Raw genomic sequence first — 23,240 nt, forward strand, 5'->3', positions numbered from 1 at the left:
TTATATCTTTGTCTGTTGCTTTCAATTAACAGCTATTTCAGTTCTCCCTTATGGATGTGGTTCTAAAATCAAATTGCCCTTTAAAAATTGTTATAGGTTAATCCCAATTCCCAAATTCAACTTGAAAAACAACAGTCTTCAAACCTGCATGGGAAAAATCACCTTGGATCACTTACAAGCAAATATATAGCCCTTCAGTATGGAAAACACACATGAACTATGTTCAAAATGAGACAAGAGACCAAAAAAGTTACTGCATTTTAACTTATTTAATACCACTCTGAAACTAGTAACACAAGGGTTCACAGTTTTAATTAACCATTCAATACAGTTATAAAGAAGACTGAACACCTTTATGAACAAAATACAGTATGCCTTTAAGTTTGTAGGCTGCGTACCATATTAAAGCTATAGCACACGATATCACAAAATTACAGGGCTATAAGGAAATCTTGTGAGTTTATATCTCAACTACATTCAGATTCATCTTGATATAGAAATATTTAATCTCATTTGACAGTTGTTTGGGCTCATTTATTTAGCAACATGGGTGTCAGACACAGGTCTTTACAAAGGTAGAGTGACCATTTACCTTTAAAACATAGTATAGTAGAGAACCAGACTGAAAAAAAAATTCCCTTAGTTACTGTCCTTTTACTTTCAATACAAGCACTTCAGATATTAATGTGAGATGAAATTTCTCTGTCTAAAATCACATCACATATACTGAAATTACAAATGAACACATTAGGAATGTATATATACTGTAGCCTCTGGCTTTAACATTATATACTGGTCAAAATACTTAAAAACTTCAAGGCATTAGAAATCACAATAAAAGGTTGAAAATTTTTATGACAACTTAATTCAACATACTCATTTTATAGCAAATGTAGAGATGTGGGCCAAGTGGATCATTACAATCTCTGTGTGGGTTTCTGGACATGGTAAAAACTACCTTGCTTATAATAAATTTGGTGATCACTTTAGGAGAATGATCATTCAGTCCTTGAATTGGTAAAGCAAGATTTATCACCATATGTGAATAAAATCAGGAAGATGTTAAATTGTGTTAGCCAAGATGCATTGTACTGAGATGTTGGAATAAAAATACACTTTGCAAAAGGAACAGTAAAACATAAATTGTTACAAATTAAAATAATAGTCACATACAAGTGAAGTAACTTCTGACATAAAACTGTCTTGATGGTTTTTTTCAATAATGAATCTAATATGAAGTGAGAGTACCAAATACAAGATGAACTGAAAACCACTTAACTTTAGAGGTCATGTAATATTCTGATGAAAAAACCAAGAAAATAATAGATTCTCTTTAAAGCAGTATTCTATATATACCCTGTAATTATTTCGTCTGCCAATCTTTAAGGAGCCTATTCTGGAGTATAAATTCTCTGCAAACAGACTTCCACTTTATTGTTACCCAAATTACAGATATCCAAGATACAGATGATGTGGGATCTATCCAGTTCAGCTGCTGCATTTACAATATCACCTAGAAGTGAAAAACAGATGGTAAGTATTGTAAAATAGTTAAATATTTACTTGGATTTATAATCACACAAACTGATGATCTACTTGGATTTATAATCACAAAAACTGATGATCTTTTTCTTACAATATTAATGATGTCGGGTTGGGGATTTAGCTCAGTGGAAGAGCGCTTGCCTAGCAAGCACAAGGCCCTGAGTTTGGTTCTCAGCTCCGGGGGAAAAATATTAATGATGTCTCTTATCTATCTTGTCTTCAATCTATCTTTTTATCCTATCGTATCTGTAAGGAATATGAGTTGGCGTGATACATTATTTCTTGTTCAATGTAAATAAAATCAAACTTGTCTTCCATCTCTACCTTAACAACTCTAGAAGTCACTTTCTCCTGTTGGATTAGCAACAAGAAAGAAACAAGCTAGGTTCAGGAGAAGGGAGTTGCTGACTGATTGCATTACACTTGAGCAAGAAAGAAACTTAATTGTATTCAGCCATGGTGACTTTAGGGCTGCTTTATAACTATAGCACAGTTCAACCTACTGTATAATAAATACAGTACAGTAATTCTTGTCTCTAAAATCGATATGGGAAGCCCTCATTACATAGAGAATAAAGTGTTTTCCAAATATGTGAAAATTCTTTTGTATTACACTACAGTTATAAACTGCTGTTCAATGCTGCTGTCCAATGGATACATTAACATAATACTTTCATGTATATATATACATATATATGTACATATGTACATCCTTCTACTTCATGATTAAAATGATACCAAGAAGTCTTTCATATTAGTGAGATTTGTTAAATGGTTTTTGATAAATGGCTAATCATTTGTAAAATATAAAGCTAGATTCCCATCTCACCCTCCACATGAATTAATTCTAAATGGATTAAAAATTTAAACTGTAAAAATGAAGCCACATTGATGATTGCTCATAACTGAATTATTTATAATATCCAAAGTTATAAATAAGCTAAATTTCTAGAAATTTAACATATGAATGGATAAACAAAATGTGATATATAATACAATGAGAATCATTCAGCCATAAAAAGAAATGAAATTCTGATACATATTCTAACATGGATGACTCTGACAATGTTATGCTAAGTTAAACAATCCAAAACAATAGGGCAAATATTGTATGAATACATTTGAATGAAATTATCAGGAAAATTCATAGAGAAAGTGGAATGGTTACCAAGGGGTTGGGAGAAGAGGAAATGAGACTTACTGCTTAACTTAAGTATCTGGCATTTGATCAGAATAGAAATATATGTATGAGGAAAAAGAAAACTATAAAAATACCTCCAAAACAATGATTTGGGTATATGTAAATACACATGCATGTATGTGCATGTGTGTGTGGAGGCTAGAGGTCAACCTTAGGTGTCATTCATCTAGAGACAAAGTGTCTTGTGAGGGTCTCTTACTGGGGCCAGGTACTTGCTAAACATTTCCCCTGGCTGGCCTTCAAGCATCCAGGGATCTGCCTATCTCTGCCTCTGTCACCAAACTTCGATTTTACTTGGATTTGAGGGATCTGAACTCAGGTCCTCAGGCTTGTATAGCAAGCACTTTACTGACTGGGCCATCTCCCTGGGACAAGAGTGCATTTGTATAGCTTTAAACTAGTAATGCCTTTGAATACAACATAAAATGAGGAGCCAGAAATTAATCATGATATAGTTGAGCACTTAAGAATAAAATTACTTAAATACCAAGGCATGCCTCCCTCTCAATCAATGTCAAACTGGGTAAAAGTATTTTTAATATACAATGAAGGGTAATTTTTCAATGTGAAAAGACAACCCACAAGTTAATAATAAGATAAATAATATTTGTAGGAAACTGTAAAAAATGCTAGCAGTGAAGTTTCTAGAAAAGACAAAAATAAACAAACAAATGACTTACACATATGAAGCTCTTAGAATCATGGCTAATATACAGAAAACATTAATACATTACTATTATTTTCTATTTAAGAAAACCCTTCTATTATAAAATTAAATTATTAATTATGTCACAGAAGTCTTGGAAAAGGAACCAGTCTTAAACACTCTTCAATAGGGGACCATTAAAACAACTTTTGTTACAATCACACAGTAGAATATTTTGTTGTTTCTGAAAAGAATGAGGTAGCTCTAAGGCTCACAAGGAATTTCAAGCTCTAAGATACTAGAGAAATATTGGTCTAGAGAGATGGCTCAGTGGATAAAAGCACTTGCTGTCAAATCTGATGACTTGTGTTTCATTCCTGGAATCCATAAGGTGGAAGGAGAGAGAACTAACTAGCCTCCACCTACATGCCACGGGATAAGCCCCATACAAATAAATAAACGTAACAAAAATAATTAAAAAACATAAAATAAAATAATGTTACTTTTGGCCTAAGGGTTGGCAAAATATCAACAAAACCCATACCTAGATTTCACAAGGGTGTAAGTGAAATATCACCCTTGTTTGGGAGCCAGTATAAATTAATATGGCCATATGGAAGAAAAATTTACAATATTCACTACCATTTTCAATGGATATATCTTTTGAGTCACTGATTTCCAGAAATTGATGTTATAGATGCATTTCATTTCTACACACATATACACATGCATACAATAATACATGCACACTAAGTGCAGTATTAATTGGTAAAGGAAAAATCATTTGAAACCTTTGTTTAGACAAGGTTGTTAGCACTGGATGGCCTAAAATTTGCTATGTAGACATGCTTGCCTCAAACCCATAGAATTCCTCTGGCCTTAGCTTTCTGAGTTTTGGTGTAAAATGCATTAGCCAACATGCCTGGCCTGGTTGGAACTAGTCTTAAACAACCTTCAATAGGAGAATCATTAAAGCAAATCTTGGTACAGTCACACAGTAGAATATTTTGTTGTTTCTGAAAAGAATGAGGTAGCTCTTGCTATACAGGTATGAACGTTGTCTAAGGTGTACTTGGGGCGGGGGTGGTGCTGGTTATAAAACTATGTCTGTAGACTTCAACTTATATGCATTTATTTGATAGAAAATTATAATTAGTAAACATATTGTAAATAAATGAGAAAGGCTGGACCTGAGAAGACAAGAAGGGGAATTTTCACTTTTACACAGGATTTTTCTGCAACTGTTTGAAATTTTAAATTATTTATGTGAAGTGGATTTTGTGATTAAAAAGAGAGTAAATTATGGTGTTTAAAAGATGACCCATGAGCTTTACCCCACGAGCCACTGTTTTATATCTCCAAGCCTATTTTGATCTTGCGTTCTAGAATTGTGAAAGGAATAGAAAATTTTGGAACCAGGCAAACTTTCAGATTCAAATCCTAGCTCTGGTGAGACAATGAATTTCAGTGTAGTTACCTATAAATAGAGGGAAGCAGTGTTCACTTATGAAGCTTAGCTGAAAGGCCAGGCACACTAATCAGCACAAAATTACATCAACACTATCATTAATGCTGTATCATAAAAAAATGTGATATTCCACTCACAATGAATCACTTTGCTTTTAGTTACTCCTTCACTTTTCTCCTCTAGTGATCTGTGTCCTTCATGTCCAAATATTAACTACTTAGCAGACTGGTACCAGGTACTTTTCATGTGACAATGCTAATGATGACTGGAAGAATACTGGCACTAGCAATGAGCAGATAAGTGGGAACTCTGACCTACAATTGTATATCGGTAACTGTATATGCATATACTAGCAAGCATATGACAGAGTAGATATGATATGAAAGAAGAATATGAATACAGTTAGTAAGGAGATTTAGAAGCACTGAAAGCCCAAGAGGTTGTGATATAGGAAATGATATTGCAAGCTAAAATAGGGAAAAAATCTTGACTCTCATAAATTTAGATACTCAAACTCAGTTTGCACAACCAGGACTGTCAAGTAACATCATCATATGTAAAGTTCAAAAGACATGCTCCAAATCAGCAGAGATTCTAGAGTTTCATCAGCTTGGAGAGACCCAGCAGAACCTTGTAATACATGGCTTTCTTAAATGCTCTTTCAAATACATTATCTTGTTGAGCTCAGTGAAAATGACTAGAAGCTTTACCACGTGCTCAAGAAATAGAAACAACACCAGAATGCGTAAGACAACTTCAATTCAGAGTTAAGTTTATAAGTATAGAATGGAAAACTTGGTATTGTATGAAGCAACATAAATAGCTGAAGAGTTTCACTATTGGGATCACATATAGTCTTAGCAGCCTGGAGGAGTAGAATGGGTAGCACTTGAAGAACCAAACATTTATGAGAAAACAATTATACTGTAGTACATTACTAACATTATAATTTGAGGCAATTATACAGCAAAAGTAGAAAGGACAAAAGGGAAGATTTACACTACTTCATGTACATACCCTGTCAGTCTGATGAAGTAATTATAAGCATAAAATGTTCTTTATGGCTCACTGGAATGGAAACAAGCTATATAATTTATTTAAAAGACTCACTCACATTTAATTCTTATGGGATACACTTAGCAAATGAGTTAAGACTACAGTAGTTTAAATAATAAAAATTCTACCATTGAGAAAAGGTTAGGATCATTTATAGTATTTTTTTTTCTGAACAAAGGAACAAAAGTTACCTGCAACTGCCTCGGGATCTGGCACTCTTTCATTGCCAGGTGCTTCTGGTGGGTACACACAACTGTAATTCATGCAGGTCAAAAGTGTGTCTATTTGAGATGTCTTAACATCTTCTGGAGAATACATAGGTAGGAATGCAACATCAATTGCAATCTCATGGTTCAAACCTGTGAGTGAAAGATCACACATTATTAAATGTTCAGCAGCTTAGCATAGTTTGCTACTTTCAGTTTCCTGGTTTGATCCTAATGTGTGCCTAATACTTTGACACCTGTAAAAACCAGTTTACACACTGGAAACTAAACTCAAATTTTGATAGGCTGCATCTTCTCACCAAGGTTGTCTAACAATCAAAAGACCCATTACCATATCTTAGCTCTATACATTTTATCTCTGTATTAAATTAACCATTAAAGAGCAGAATTTATGGGTTATAAAATAACACGTTAAAATATACTCATTTGTGAGATTTATTTAGATATGCCTCATTGTTATAGGTGATTATGTATATTATAAGGTTAAGGTAGGAATCAAGTATCTCAGACATACTTTTTTTTTTTTTTTTTTTTTTTTTTTTTTTGGTTTTTCGAGACAGGGTTTCTCTGTGTAGCTTTGCGCCTTTCCTGGAACTCACTTGGTAGCCCAGGCTGGCCTCGAACTCACAGAGATCCGCCTGCCTCTGCCTCCCGAGTGCTGGGATTAAAGGCGTGCGCCACCACCGCCCGGCCTCAGACATACTTTCATCCCTCTGCAAATCAAAACTAGTTGAAGGTAAAAGCTCATTTGTAGCTGTGTTAATGGTATAATAACTTTACATGGTATATTTAGACTTCAATTTTGTTTGAATTAAAAAAATATTCTAATATTGAACATTTATTTTATCTAAAACAAAAGTGGTCAAGAGTCAGAAAATCTGATTTGTAATCATGGCCTGCTTTCTGCCCAGCCTGAGTGTGAGACTTGAAGCCATAAAAGTTCTCTTTAGCTCTAAAATTGAATATGCAATCAAATAAATAAAAGAATGTCCTTTCTTCACGCCGGAAAGCTCAGGGAAAATTACTGTCAAATGGTAGTAAATTGGTTATCTTTACGGACATACTGACACCTACATTCTATCTTTCCTTTAAAATTCATAAATGCCTCATCTTTCAACTCGAAACCATCCTTGAAAACAGGTAAGATAACATTTATATAAAAATAGCACACTTGTAACATCGATTCAGTCTGGTGAGCAGAATGACAAATTTGTGTTCCTTATACCCTATTCTTGCTTTTATCTGACTCATAGCCAAAGCTAATAAAAAGTGACAATTACATATGAGTCAGCTGAGACATACAGTCAATCTGTTCCAATCAATCTGTAGCATACTAAAGGAAGAAAAACATTTAGTCTCTGTGTTTCTTTATGACTCTTTGTTTCTATGGTTACTTTATGTGACGTATGGGAAATCTTAGCTTGAGTTTTGTTTCCTAGATATAAAACTAAGCTATGAAACTAAATTTGATAAAATACCTGACGAGATCAAGCACCATGGTCTAGTGAAGACCATCTGAAAGTTAGATCTCTCATTATCCCATGGATATTTATACCTTGTACTGCAAGTATGCATATTTACATGTGAGGAAACAGGAAAGAAGGGGCAGAAGGTAATAATGGTGGAAAATAGCACTGGTAAAAGTTAGGGCCATTAGCACTAATACTCTATATGGAAAGATCAACAAACAATAGTTGTATAGTTGACTATTGTGAACAAACAATAGTCGTGGATAAAGGAAAGCTCCATTAGTTCCCATTCTCATCTCCCCCAAATTTTCCAAGAACTTGCTGGTGTTGAGAAGCCAACAATCTTGAGCTTTATTTCAGAATTAGTGCTCTCCTCATTTAGTTTGAGTGAAACAGAAATTCCCCTTTGGACTTACGTATAGGAGAGGGTACTTATATTTTTTAAGTCTAACTTATAACTCTATTTAATAAATATATTAAATTATAAATAAATAGATAAATAAGTAAATACAAGTAAATACATTAAACTAATAGTATTCAAGGATAATAGAAGAGCAGTTCACCTACCTAGGATGGTTACTTCAAAATGTCCAAGGCTTCTTGCACTCTGAAATTCATCAAGTCTGGGGTTCCTTCCTTCTGGGGGTATGTATTTTGCAGGTTGAGAATTATACTGCTGGGCAAGAAACTTTCCGTGCTCCAAAACAAATTTCCGTGGAGTACTTTCAGGATAAACATGACTGTAATGTAGGTGGTCTCTCAAGCTAAACTTCTTATTTCTCCACAGCTGACTCTCCCATTTAACATTTCCTAGTCTTCTGAACTTCCCTGTGGTACTACCACTTGAACTTTCTCGACCTGTTCAAAATACAATGAGATAGGCACAATGGACCCATAAACTAGCTAAATCAAGGCATTCACTACATTAAAGAATTACAGATTAATGAGAAAGAGTTAAGCGTCTTCAAAATGTAAATTGAATATCTAAAAGTTAATTCTTATTAAAGTTAGGGAAGAGGAGTCTGGAGTGATGGCTCAGTGGCTAAAAGCACTTGCTCTTACAGAGGACCTGGGTTCAATTCCCAGCACTCACACAGTGGATCATAACTGTCCATAACTCCAGTTCCATGGGATCCAGTACCCTCTTCTGATCTGTGCAAGCACCAGGCACACATGTGGTGCAATGACATACATGCAGGCAAAACACCCATATACATAAAATTAATAAATCTTTTAAAAATGTGCAAAAGTTTTGAAAAAAGTTCATAAAGAATTAAATTTGCGCGTGGTGGCGGCGGCGCACGCCTTTAATCCCAGCACTCGGGAGGCAGAGCCAGGCGGATGTCTGAGTTCAAGGCCAGTCTGGGCTACCAAGTGAGTCCCAGGAAAGGCGCAAAGCTACACAGAGAAACCCTGTCTCGAAAAACCAAAAAAAAAAAAAAAAGGAATTAAATTTGCTTTCTAAAAAATTTTCCTCCAAAATAATGAGTGATGCAATTTTCTCATTTGTTGGAATTACAGAGATTTATAATTATCTTCTTTTTTTTTTGAGACAGAGTTTCTATGTATAGCTTTGGACCCTGTCCTAGAACTCACTCTGTAGACCAGGCTATCCTCGAATTCACAGAGATCCACCTGGCTCTGCTTCCTGAGTGCTGGGATTAAAAGCATGTGCTACCACTGCCCAGCCCTCCACCTTACTTTTTGAGACAGGTTCGTTAACTGAACCTGAAAGCTACTGATTGTCTAGACTGGTGGGCCAGCAACCTGCTTAGCAGTGAAACTGCAGGTATGTGCTCCTTTGCTTGTCTTTTTAAGTGGGTGCTAGGGATCTGAGCTCAGCTTGTCAGACTTGCAGGGCAAGTGCTTTGTTGAATGAGCCATTTCCCTTGTCCCTTATTTGTTTGCTCTTAAGAAATCAATTTATTATCTGTGTACAATGCAACTGGTATGTTTAGTTTCTAAAGCAGAATATAAGTTATCCCTTACACAGTATGACATTTGTTACACAGTACGACATTTGTTCAACAATTATTGTGTACCTATTATACATCAGACATTGTGCTAAGGAATTTGGCACAACAAATGTTTTGATTGAATAACACACCTTTGGGAGAAAAGACACATTCATGCTAAAATCAGAACAAAAATAGATTTAAAAATAAGACTCTCATGTTGTCAGTTCTACTGGCTAAGACAAGCTATGAGCAACTGCATTTTGAAGTTAACCAAGTTTGTCAAGTTGCTTATTTGCAATTGTTTGTGCTCTTGATTCCTGTCCTAGCATGAAAAACCTTGATGAGACAGAGCAACAAGGCTTCACCATGGTTCATATACCACCCTTGGTATTTAAGATTTTACTCTATATTCATATCCATAAACCAACCACAGTACTTGGTTTCTTAAGAGTGGCTGGAGATTTATCAAATAATGTTGCATGTTAAAAGATAGCATTATAAGGGAAAATATAGAAATTGAGCACATAATTCTATTCATCAGACATCTAAAACACTGTAGTGCCATAAGAATTATTTTAAATTCAAAATCAAGCTGATGAATGTTCCTATGATGATTGATAATAAAAGGGATAAACAAATAACCCACACATGAAAAGAAAGGAATATACTCCAATGCAAGAAAGCAAGTTTAAACAGAAGACAGAATTGATTTTATTTTTTTAATTTCCTATAAATAAATCTCTTTTATATAGCTAATAAAAGTACTTGGGACAGCAGAAAGTAGCTGGGCATAGTGGCACAAGCCTATGAGCTTAGCATTTCAAAAACTGAAAGGCAGAGGCTTGAGAATTGTGTTGTAGAGACAGAAGTGAGCTGTTAGTGAGACATTGTATAAAAGAAAAAGATGAACAGCAGCTAGCAACAAGTAACTACTCAATGACCCAATCCATACTGAACATTCCCACACCATGAACAAGTCATATGGTATTTTAATCTTTTAAAAATAAAAATTTATCTTACCTTATGGAAAAATTACATTATTGAGTTTGTCAGGACTAAGTCATGAATACACACACACACACACACACACACACACACACACACACTGTATTATTAGAGACTATAAAGGTATATACATGTTTTATGAGAATTTCCCCTAAAACTATGCTTTATAGTTTTATCTTAGTAACTTCATATTATAATTTCCTACTTTATAATGATATATTCCTAACAAATGAATATGAACTAAATACAGCAACATTGGCATTTACAGGTTGTAAATAACTACATGTCCAAGGAAATTGGGAAAGAGACAAAATATATTCAGACTTCAGGTATTTCTAAAAATGTGGGGAGGGATCATAAGCTAGAATTCTTTTGTGTTTAGCTTGAACACTACTAGACTTACCATATAAAATACACATTTGTTTATTTTGTGAAAAATGGAAAGACATGACATAAAATAAATTAATTGTCTGTAATTACAGTCCTGGGGATCTGATGCAGACATACATGCAGGCAAAACACCTATACACATAAAATAAAAATAATTAAAAAATTATCATCCACGGTGAGACTAATGGAATAGGAGATAAGGAACATGTATGAAATTAAAGTTCTTTAAATATGTATTCTTTGGTATAGTTTGTAGCCAGAAGTTTTCCTGGTCCCATCCAGCTTGCAGCCACTCAGACCCAAATAATCACACAGACACTTATATTAATTAAAGCTGTTTGGCCTAATGGCTCAGGCTTCTTGTTAACTAGATCTTACACTTAAATTAACCCATAATTCTTATTTATGTTTAGCCACCTGGCTTGGTACCTTTTCCCAGTTCTGCCTCCACATCTTGCTTCTCATGGCGGTGGCTGGCAGCATCTCCTGACTCTGACTTTCACTTCCCAGAATTTTCTTCTCTGCTTATCCTACCTATACTATACTTCTTGCCTGGCTACTGGCCAATCAGTGTTTTATTTATCAATCAATCAGGGCAACACATTCACAGCATACAGAAAGACATCCCCAGCAATAGTCGACTTTGGAACTATGTTGATAATTAACCAAATTATAAAATAACTATTTTTTAACCATAAAAACTGTATTTTAATGATACAGAAATAGTACATTGTACATTTCTTTCCACAGCAGCACTTCATTCATCTCTAAGATTAACAAAATTAAGGCTAAATCGGAGCATTCTGAGAGTAAGAGACTGTTTTATGCAATGTTACTCATGTTTTCATAAACAAAAGGATGTTCTTTAGGCAAAAAAATTGTTGAACATGAAATGGAATACAAAATGTGTTCCGTTGGGTCAGTCTGATAATAACCATACCCCCCTAGGGAATGCCAGTGGGGTTTTATTAAATGAATGCTTCCGGTATGAGGGCAACTCTCCAAAGTTAACAGGGGTAGCTCAGCCGTTAAAGGCTAGGCTCCCAACTAAAATAACTATTATTTAAATATATTTAAAGCAATCAATCCCTAGCATGAAAATAAAAGAAGTGAACTTATATACCTACCCAGTTTATAATAAAACCACACAGAAAAGAATATTACAAGCTATCAAGCCATAATAGTGGGGTATACCATAAAAAACAAAAGGAATTGCAAAGAAACAGAACATTTTTCTGAGCCTCTTAAATTTGAGGTCAGTATTATGGTTTTGATATGGCCCCAAAAGGCTCAAATGTTGAAGGTTTGCTTTGCCACTGGTGGTTCTATTTGCTGAGAGATGATTAAATAATGAGGACTCAGATAGAACCAATGGGTCTATCCCTTGGTGGCTTTTCAGATATGCATACCCTTGATGGCCTGGGAAGTTTCACAGGTGTTCTTAAAGTAAACACAAAGATTTGAAGTTCTTGATTTGAGTGATTTTATAGGGGTTTCTGGGTCTAGAGAGCAGGGAATCATTTTCACAGGTCACCCAAGGCTGCTTACAGAAAGAAGAAGAGAAGAGTCCAGATTCTTGCAGTGGAATAGGTTTCCTTTCTTTTAATCTTGTATGTGAAAATTATTTGATTCAAACTGGAAGTATAAATGTGAGATAATATTTTGTCTTGACATTACCTAAATAAATACCTAATAACTGATAAGGTAAGCAAGCACCTTTTCTAGTTCTGCCTTCTGCAAATGCTTAGAAATAACAACTAGATAAGTATATATTCAACTCTATAATGCCTTGACTGTAATTGCTAACTACTACAGCTCTGTGGGAAATGGCTGATTGCTTGTTTGGGGAACGAATGTTCAAGATGAGTCTGTAAACATGCTGTAAAGACCAACAGCAACATTTTGACACCCCCCACTACTATCAAACATCATTACAGTCATATGAACAGCATAAGCATAAATGAAGCATTTCTTACCCACCAAATTAGGCAGACTGTCACTAGTAATGATAGTGATAACTTAAAAGAACACCAATGGAAGCAAAACCGAACCAAAGCAACAGCAACAAATCTACTTCACAACTGATCACTTCTGGAGGATACTTGAGATCTGACTCATTATTTTGAAAACTGACAAAGAAAAACAGAAAGTACATTTTTCTTTTTTAGGAAATGAAGTACATGTCTACATAATCAAGTAAGCAAGGAACTTTCTCCTCATGGAGCTGTTTTTCTTCCCTGGCAATGAATAAAGAAAGACATATAAAATTATATGAACATTTGGAACTAAGCATTTATCAGCAGCACCTGACAACATCAAGAAACAAGGAAACTTTATAACCCTCTAGAAAAGTGTAGAGAAGCATGTTAAAGCTACGCTCCTGCACCACCCCGCCCCCCATTGGTAACAAGGAACAAGGAAAAAAGACCAGACTGATACTCCCTTTCATGGTTAGCTCTAATCACATATACATATGAGCAGCACTAAAGAACTCGGCAAGTTTTGTGTGTGTGTGTGTGTGTGTGTGTGTGTGTGTGTGTGTGTGTGTGTGTGTAATTAAATAGTACGAGTTTGTGGTTAGGGCACTTGAGAAGTTGGAGTGGAGAGAAAAGGGTGGAAATGGTATAAATACAGTACTCATGTTTGAAACTCCAAAAATGTTAATTAAATAAAGAAAACATTTGATTATAAAGATTAAGCAGAAATTGTCAGAAGTGATTGGGTGAGAAACCTGGACAACAAGGGTTCAGAGCAATCAAGCGAACACTTGGTCCAGATACAGACAACTTGAAAACAGCAGGAAGTTTTCTGGGAGTTAACTTGGCTTTGCTCTGCCCCTCACTAGGTATAGCAGGATTCTTGATGAAGGAAGCCAGGGTTCATTCTGTGGGGTCCTGGTCCTGGATACCTTCCTCACAAATTATGTAGCTTTCTTCTTTTGCTTTTACTTAGGTTGTGCGTGGGGAATGAGGTCTGTGAGCCCATAAGTGTGTGCAGAGGCCAAAGGTCAACTTCAGCTAGCTTCCTCTTTTCTGCTCCACCTTAGTTTTCTTTTATTAACTTTATTCTTCACCTCCCCCAACTCTTTCCAGAACACCTTTACCTTCCTATCTACCTAACTTCTGGTTTCTCTCTCAAAAACAAACAATAAAAACCATCAAAACCATGAAAAGCAAGAGAAAAAAAAAAAGCCCTGAAAATCAGTTTTGATTTTCGCCTTACTTTTTGAGACAGGATCTCTCACCCAACCTGGTCTATTTCTAGCTAGTCTGGTTGGCCAGTGAGCTCAGGGCACCTACCCGTCTCGTTCTGCCCTGTCCACCATTGGGTTTATTGTTGCGCCGCCAGGCCTTGCTTTTTACTCCTCCACTCCCGCCCCCGAGATCAAAACTCAGGTCGCCATGCTTGAACAAGCACTTTACTCACTGGGCCATTTCCCAGACCAATTTAGATTTCTTCTAACCCGCCAGGGCATACCTGAAGTACAATACGAGGTCCTGACCTCTGGCTCATGTAACTTACTTAAGGCTGAAAAAGCAGTTGGTAGACCTGGAAAACACGGTGAAGTAGACAAAGCATCTGCAGAAATCTGGAGCAAGAGATTGAAACTGACATAAAAAATCAGTTGTCTAAGATCACAGAGGAAAAGCCAGTCTGAAATTTTGGTTTTGAAACTGGTGCATTCAAATTGCACATGTATCCTAGATAATTTGGAACAGGCTCCCTCTAAGTTGCAAACTCAGAAAAGCCCTAAGACCTTAACTTTCACTTGAGGTTGCTCCAAAGGCTCAGTGGAAATCTAGCTAAGTACTGAAGGAGGGCCATAGCAAAGGGCCAATCTTCTAAGTTTACAGGAAGTGGTATTTCACTTTAGCTTCTGTTCTGAGAAATGTCTGTGAGGACAACAGATGGACATAGTTAAGGAAAAGAGAATTCTATAGCTACATACAATGAGTTTCTACCAAGAATTGGAGGAAGTCACTAGACAAAGGGACATTTATAGTTTTCAGAAACAGAAAAGCAGCAAACCTTGTGAGGAAGAAAAAGCTGATTTCCATAGTCACTGCATTACAATATTCTAATGTTTAGTTTTCAATAAGAAGCCAAAGCCTTACAAAAAAAGAAGGTGAATATAATGCATTCAAAAGACGAAAACAAATTAACAGTCACTGACAAGGCTCAGACACTGGAATACCAGTAAAAGCATTTTTAAACAAATGGCTTAAATATGCTTTAAAAATGGAAAATTGAAAATTGTTCCAAAGCTAAATATAAAAATAATAGCAATATAGGAAAAAATCGAAACTAAGCCAGAGAAACAATACTTGAATTAAAGTCAAAATATCAAGGAGAAAAAACCCACAATAATAAAAATTAAACAAATAATAAATCCATGGGAAAAAACAATAACAGAAGAAGAGAATTCACTCTAGGGCTTCAATGGTATTTCTGAGAAGGCAGAAAGAATGAGCAAAATGTGAGGCTGAGTAAGGAGCAGAAAGAAAAGGAAAAGGAGTTAAGAAAAGCAGAGCCTAGGCACCTGGTGTGGCAACATTAAGCTGCCCAACACTGATATCAGTTATAAAGGAAGAAAAGAAAAGAGTATTTGAAGAAACAATGACCCTAGATTTCACAATGAGACAGATTATAATAAAATAGTTGAAAGGCATGACAGAAGAAAGACACATAAAAGCAAGGGAGAAGCAGCTTGACAAGGACAAAAATGTGTTTTACAGCAAAATCCTCATAGAAAACCCACAGGGCCAAAAGGCAAAGTGGTGATTTAGAACACTGGGGAAAATGTTAAATAAGGATTCTATATGGCACAAAACTCTCCTTCCAAGAATGAGTGGGAGATCAAGAAGAGGAATAGGAAATGAAGGACTTGTTTGTCACTACATTTACCTGCAAGAAGTGCTAAAGGCCATGTTTTCAGGTGGACACAAAAGGAGACAGAGGTGTATAGCACCTTGATGTTCTATCAAGAAGCAAGACCTGGGGTAAAATTAACTTCGTTGATATCAAAGTTCACACTGCTGTATATTTAGTTTTTAACTCTAGTTTTTAATATTCTATATGAAATCAATCACGGTTGATATGGATAACGCATAATTAAATGTTATAGGACACAAAATGCACATAGACATAACCTGTGGTGACAACATATAAATAGTGGGGGGTAGGGAAGTATGTATAGGGGCACAGTCTTTTTATACTATTGAAAGTAAGTTGCTATCTATTCAAACTATGTTGCTATAAATTTAGAATGTTAAATTTAATCTTCATGGTAACCATAAGTGAAATGGTTAGCCGTCTGTATTTGACTTCTACAATTATAGACTCCAGTCAACTTTGGATTAAAAGCATTTAAAAACAATTGTCTACACTGTACATGAATGTACTCTTTTTGCTGACATTGGTCTGTAAACAATACAGGGTAATAACTATATACTGAGCATTTATAGTATACTAGATATTACAAATAACCCAGAGAAGATTGAAGCATATAGGAAGATATGCCTATGTTATAGTCAAATACTATAACTTTTTATATAAGGGACTTGAACATACGAACATTTTCTTATCTGCGGGAAGCACTGGCATCAAAAGCTTGCATGTCCTAGGTGCAAATCTATCTTCAAATACAAACATACATGTACAGACAAGGAAATGAGATAATAATCCAGATTGGTTTATATAAAAAAGCCACTTAAACACAGAGTATGGCAGTAATGCAGGAAATGAGGGACAATCAAAGCATGATACATAGGAAACAAAATTTGACAAAACTGTGTCCATCCTTCTCAATTATGAAATTCAGTACAAATCAAATGCTGTACTCAAAGGGATTATCTTAGCAAATGGAAAAAGTGACACAAGTATTTGCTTCTCTAGATATAAAGACAATGTAAGTTGAAAGCAAAAGAATAGGATTCATTGCAAATACTAACCAGACAAGAACTAGAGTAGCTATTACTATCAGACAAAATAGACTGTAAGTCAATAACTCTTGTAAAAGAAAAAAGAAATTACCTGAGAAGAGTCAATTCATCAAATTATGTAATAATTATAAATTTACATGAAATAAAAAAACAGATCACCCAAGCTCACAAGGAAAGCATTACTGGAATTGAAGGGAGAACGTCTTACACTGATAGCTGCAGATTTCAGTACATCATCTTGAATAATGGCTAGAGCATCTAGCTAGGAAATGAATAAGGAAGATGATATTATACAACAATGTAAACCAAATAGAACAGACATATATAGAACACAACAAACCTAAAAAGTCAAGTACACATTCTTTGCAAGAATACATGAGACATTTCCCAGAAAAAACATATGCTAGGCCCCAAAAAAGTCTTAGTAAACTAAAAAAAATTCCAAATCTTCCTAGTAACTTTTCTAACTGCAACAGAGTGAAGTCAGAAACCAATAATGGAGAAAAACAAGAGAATTCACAGATCTGTGAAAGTGAAACAACAAAGTCATAAACAACAAGTCAAAGACAAAATCATAAAGGAAATCAGACAATATATTGAGGTGAATGAAAATAAAAATACTGTATGAAACCTAGGAGATGTGATGAGGTGGTGGTGGACCACTGATTGTTATAGATGCTGATATTAAGAATTTCCAAATCAAGAACAAAACTTTATACTGTGAGGAATTAGAAAATAGTGTTTAGAGCAAATATGCAATAGAGAATATAAAAAACCTAAACTGTTCTTGAAAATACTGAAATTATCTTGTATATATGTGTGCATATGTGGTCATGTGTATTATGTGCATATATGCACGTGTGGAAGCCAAAGGTCAATGCTGGGTGTTCTCCTCAATCACTGCCTCCCCCCCCAATTTTAATTCTATTTTTATTAATTGATTGATTTTTTTTTTTTTTGTGTGTGTGTGTGTGTGTATGTGTTCATACTTATGGGGAGGTCCAAGGACAATTTAGGGGAGTTGATTCTCTCCTTCTACCATGTGAGTTAAGGAATTCAAAGTCAAGTTTTAGGTCTGGTGTCAAGCACCTTTACCTGCTGAGCCATCTCACTTGCCTTCTACCTTATTATTATAATTATTTTAACATTTATTTTATTATTCTGAGAATTTCATGCGAGTACTGCATTTTCATCATTTCTACCTTACCCTCTCCTCTTCCAACTTCTACACTGTTCCCCTCCCACTCAAAATTCATGACCTCTTTGATCAATATTGTTTCATATAAGTACACACATACATGTAAAAACGTACATATGTATATATAAATACAACCAGCTGAACTCATTTAGTGTTGCATGTGTGTGTGTGTGTGTGTGTGTGTGTGTGTGTGTGTGTGTGTGAAAGTTTAGGGCTGAATACTAGATATTGGGTAACCTATTGGTGGCTCTTCCCTTTGGAACCCTGACTCTCTCTTTCTCTTGCAGTCACTGCATGTAGTTCTTCATCTAGAGGCAGAACCTGGTGTACCTTCCCTGACTCATGTTGGAATGTCAACTGTCATTCTCTCACTGGCCTAGAATTTAACAAATAGGCCAGGCTGGGATGTCAGCAAGTCCCAGGGATCCTCCTGTCTTTGCCTCCTAGGGCTGGGTTTAAGAGTGCCTAGGGCACACCTATCTTTTGTGTGTGCTAAGAATTAAAACCTCTGTCCACATGCTTGCATAACAAGCACTTTACCAATTAAACTGTCTCTTCAGCTAGAAAATTATCTTTAGATAGACTGGCCAAGCAAAAAGAGAAGACATAAATGACTAAACTTGGAGATGAAAGTGTGATTCTTTAGAGAAATAATATTGCAGAGGAATACTAGAAGTGATTATGTGCCAATAATTCAGATAATAGAACAGACGCTGCCTAGGAACAAATAAATGGCTTGAGGTTATCCAGAAGATGTAGACATTCTCAGCAGACCTGTAACAAGTAGAGATTGAACTAATAACCAAAACCTCATCAACAAGACAAGTACAGAATCAGACGACTTCACTAGTGAATTCTATAAAACATTTAAAGCAGAACTGGGCTGGGGTATTGCTCAGTAGACTCCTTGGCTAGTATGTGAGAGGCCTTAGGCTTAGTCCCCAGTGTGGAAAAAAATAAGCAAAACTTCTCCAAATGATTATAAAACAGAAGATGAAGTAACACTTCCTTCCCCATTCTATAAGGCCAGTATTACCAATATCAAAGTCTGAGAAAGACACCTAAAAAGGAATTCACATACAAATATCCTTTAGTAATGTCTCAATATAGATGCAGACTTATGAAAAATTATCAGCAAATCAGTTTCAACAGATTATTAACAATATTTTATGCCACAACCAAGAAGGATTTATCTGAGAAATGTTCGAGTTGTTCAATGAGAGAAAAGAAATATATCACATTAATTCAATGATGACAATACCACATAATTATCTCAAATGGTGTCAAACAGCATTTAACAAAATCTAACACCCACTCATGATAAAAGCACTTAGCAAACTAGGACTAGATGGGAACTTGCTTGAGATGAAATTGGTAATTTATATAAAAAAGTCAATATAAAATTCTTATTTAATGGAGAAATAAAAGAAAAAACATTTCCCTGTGATCTTGCACAAGATAAGGTTGCTCATTTTCCTCATTGCTACTCAACGCTGTACTTTGAGAAAATGGGAAAGAGAGATGGGAGGAGTGAAAGAGAAAGAGAGGGCTGATAAGGCAAAGGCACTTGCTACCAAGCCTGATGACCTCAGTTTAGTCCTTGAGACCTACATGGTAGAAGGAGATACCTTCCTCTGGAAATTGTTGCCATAGGTCTACATATGAACAGTGGCACACACATACACACACATGCCCCATTTACCACCCCCTTGAGTAAATAAATATAACACAAAACTTAAAGATTAAAAATAAATAAAAAGAAGAGATGGATGGCTTCAAGTTGGAAAGGGACAGTAAGATTACCCTTATCTGGGAGCTGGAGAGATAGTTCAGTGGTTTAGAACACTGGCTACTCTTCCCAGCACCCACAGGGCAGCTTGCAACCATCTAACTCTAGTTCTAGGGAAATCAACGGCCCCTTCTGGCCTCTACAAACACTGCATTCATGTGGTGCACAGAATTACATGCTGGCAAGAATACCCATCCATACACATAAAAATAAATAATTCTTTAAAATGTTTCAAATGTCAACATTCTGTTTCAAGTTGGCTTCACTATATAAAATTCAAAATCTTTGAAACAACAACAACAACAAAATTACCCTTATTTGCAGATTATATAATGCTATGTATAGGAAATCTGTCAGAATCAAGAGAAAAGTAATTACAGCTAATAATGTAATTTAGCAAGTTGGCAGGATATAGGATGAACACACACGAAAAACCTTGTCTTGGGGATTCACATCCAGAACCCACGAAGACTTCAAAAATTTAGAAACTCCAAATTAATTAACCAGAATCAATTATTGGGCAAATGAAGTGCACATGAATTCCCCAAACCAGTAAAAATAGGCAATAATTATATGAAAATATATTCAACATCTTTACCTACCAGAGAAAACAAATAAATTACACACTGACATTCCATTTCACCCCACTCAAAATAGCTATCATTAGGAAAACAGATAACAAATGTTTATGGAAATGTGAGGCAGGAACCCTTATTTGGTGGACTATAATACAGCCAGTGTGGAACTCACTGAGGATGTTCCTAAAATAGAACTATTTTATGATCCAGCTATAAAAATTCTGGGCATATATCTAAAGGAATCTAACTCAGTGTTCAAGAGATACCTGTACACCCATGTTTATGTACAGAACTGTATCATCTACAAATTCATATATTTAAGTTCTGTCAGTATATCACATCGTGATCATACATAAGAGATGAGGTCTTTAAAGAGGTGATTGGCTATCAGTTTGGGTCCTAATTCAGATTGGTGTCCTTACAAGAAGATGAATTTTGGACACACAGGTATGGATGTATACACATAGTGGAAACAGTATAAACACAATGAGAAGACGATCCATAAGGCAAGGAGGGGGGCCTCAGAAAAACCTAACCTACCCCACAGCTTTTAGTCTCCAGAGTGTGTGGAAACAAATGTTTGCTGATCTAGCCACAGAGTGTATGGTATTTCATTATTTCAAACCTTGCAAAGTAACACTATTGCTTACTTCTGATAGGAGTTCTCAGTTCCTTCAATTGAGACAAAATGTGGGTACCTGAGGCTTTAACAGTGGCTCATCACTTTTCTACTTTCAATTTATATCACCATCTAGATTGGATCAGTTATATTTTCAAAATTATGTCTCATTTATTTTCTTGTTCTTATTTTTATAACTACTACTATATGTTCCTGGCCTTCAACATCACTTTCTGGCTACTTGACCACCAAAATGGTTTTCTTTACATCTGTTTTCCATATAGACACCACAGTAGAGTCTGAAAATGAAATGAAAACAAAACCATGCCATTCTTTCTGTTTATTATCTTCAAACTTTGTCTTGATGTCTAAAGTCCAAGATTCTTCATATAATATGTTCATCATTGATTTAGTCTTTTGACATTTCTTTAGTCATTAGACTACTTCCTGGCTCTTGCTTTATGCTGCAATACACCAAAACTATAACAGGGCCCCAGATCTTAGTAGGCTCCCAGACCTTACTTAGCACAACTGACTGCATGGTGAAAGTACCATTCAAGCCATAAAACTCAGCATGTAGACAGCACCACTTGCCAAAATGAAAACAAAGACCTAATCCATCAAAGCCTATACTTCTGGGAAAGTCTCTAAATGTATTAAATCTTGCCTTTTAGTTTCTGTAGTAGTTCTGCTTCTGGTTAACTGATCTTGTTAACTGAAGTATGTCAACTCAGGATATGTTTGTGCTTAAAAGCTCACCCTGAAAAAGGCTCAGGGCTACACTGGGATCCTAAACACCCAGTGTAGTTGCCAGCTGCCTAATAAAGTCTTTCTATTGTCTTAAACCTGTGTCCAAGTAGTATTTTTGGTGGCTACCCCACAACAAAACACTTTGTTGTATTTTGAACAGTATATGAAATTTCTTCTTTTTGATCTTTGCCTATATATCTGGTAATTTGTCAAAACTCTACTGATCTTTTATGAATTATTTAGCTATTACATGGACACAAGTCTATCAGGCCTATTTTTACTTTTCTTTTTTTTTTCTTCAAGACAAGGTTTCTCTGTGTAGTTTTGGTGCCTGTCCTGGATCTTGCTCTGCAGATCAGGCTGGCCTTGAACTCACAGAGATCTGCCTGGCTCTGCCTCCCAAGTGCAGGGATTAAAGGCATGCTCCACTACTGCCCATCTATTTTTACTTTTCTTTTTTTTTCATTCTTTTTTTTAAGATTTATTTATTCATATGTGTATGAGTGTTTTGTTTACACGTATGTATGTGCACCAACATGTGTGTGCCTGGTGTCTGTAGAGGTGAGAAGAAGGTGTCAGATTCACTGGAACTGGAGTTACAGACAGTTGTGAGCCACCATGTGGTTGCTGGGAATTGAACTCAGGACCTCTGGAGGAGCAGCCTGTGCTCTTAACCTCTGAGCCATCTCTCCAGCCCTGGTTGTTCCACTCTTAGGCATCAATCCAAGAGAAACGAAACCAGATGTCCACATAAAGACTTCCAAACATCATAGCAAATTTATGTCTAGCAGACCAAACTAGAAAAACAACCTCAATGCCCATCAACAGTATAGTGCAGAAATTGGTTCTGGTACACCCATACAACAAAGTACTACTGAGCAATTAAAAATGAGTGAATCACTGATACTTATTGTAGATGTAGATGAAGACACCTAATATAGACGAAGCTCACAAACATGCTATGCCAAAGAAGGCAGTCCTTCCCTGTGTCCCCTGGAAAATAGTACCCCCTCCCTGAAAAAAGAAAAGAAAATCCCAAGGGGACATGGTGGTAAACTGAAGAGATGGAGACGCAGGTGAATCAAGAGTTCAAGGTCACCCTTAGCTACACAGGGAGTTTTGAGGCTACCCTGGGCTACATGAGACACTGTCTTAAAAAAAAAAAGACAAACCAGCCGATAGTGGCTAACATGCCGGGTGGTGGTGGTGGTGGTGGTGGCGGCGGCGGCGGCGGCAGCGGCTGCGGCGGCGGCAGCAGCAGCAGCAGCAGCAGCAGCAGCGGCGCATGCCTTTAATCCCAGCACTCAGGAGGCAGAGGCAGGTGGATCTCTGTGAGTTCAGAGGCCAGCCTGGGCTACAGAGTGAGATCCAGGACTGGCTTCAAAGCTACACACACACA

At 36.0% G+C, this 23,240-nt stretch overlaps 1 protein-coding gene across 1 annotated transcript in view; it reads right to left on the reverse strand.

Annotated features, from left to right (window-relative positions):
- Nucleotides 1-254: 254 nt before the first annotated feature.
- Nucleotides 255-23,240, reverse strand: part of Radx (RPA1 related single stranded DNA binding protein, X-linked) — a 74,997-nt gene continuing 52,011 nt past the window's right edge. Inside the window, exons 12-14 of the mRNA XM_006997503.4 lie at nt 8,180-8,470; nt 6,108-6,275; nt 255-1,513 (exon numbers count right to left, since the gene is read on the reverse strand). Of these exons, the coding sequence (XP_006997565.1) occupies nt 1,392-1,513; nt 6,108-6,275; nt 8,180-8,470 (581 nt within the window). The 3' untranslated portion in view covers nt 255-1,391. The remainder of the gene's footprint in view (nt 1,514-6,107; nt 6,276-8,179; nt 8,471-23,240) is intronic.

Source organism: Peromyscus maniculatus, chromosome X (assembly GCF_049852395.1).
Source record: "Peromyscus maniculatus bairdii isolate BWxNUB_F1_BW_parent chromosome X, HU_Pman_BW_mat_3.1, whole genome shotgun sequence".
Taxonomy (NCBI): Eukaryota; Metazoa; Chordata; class Mammalia; order Rodentia; family Cricetidae; genus Peromyscus; species Peromyscus maniculatus.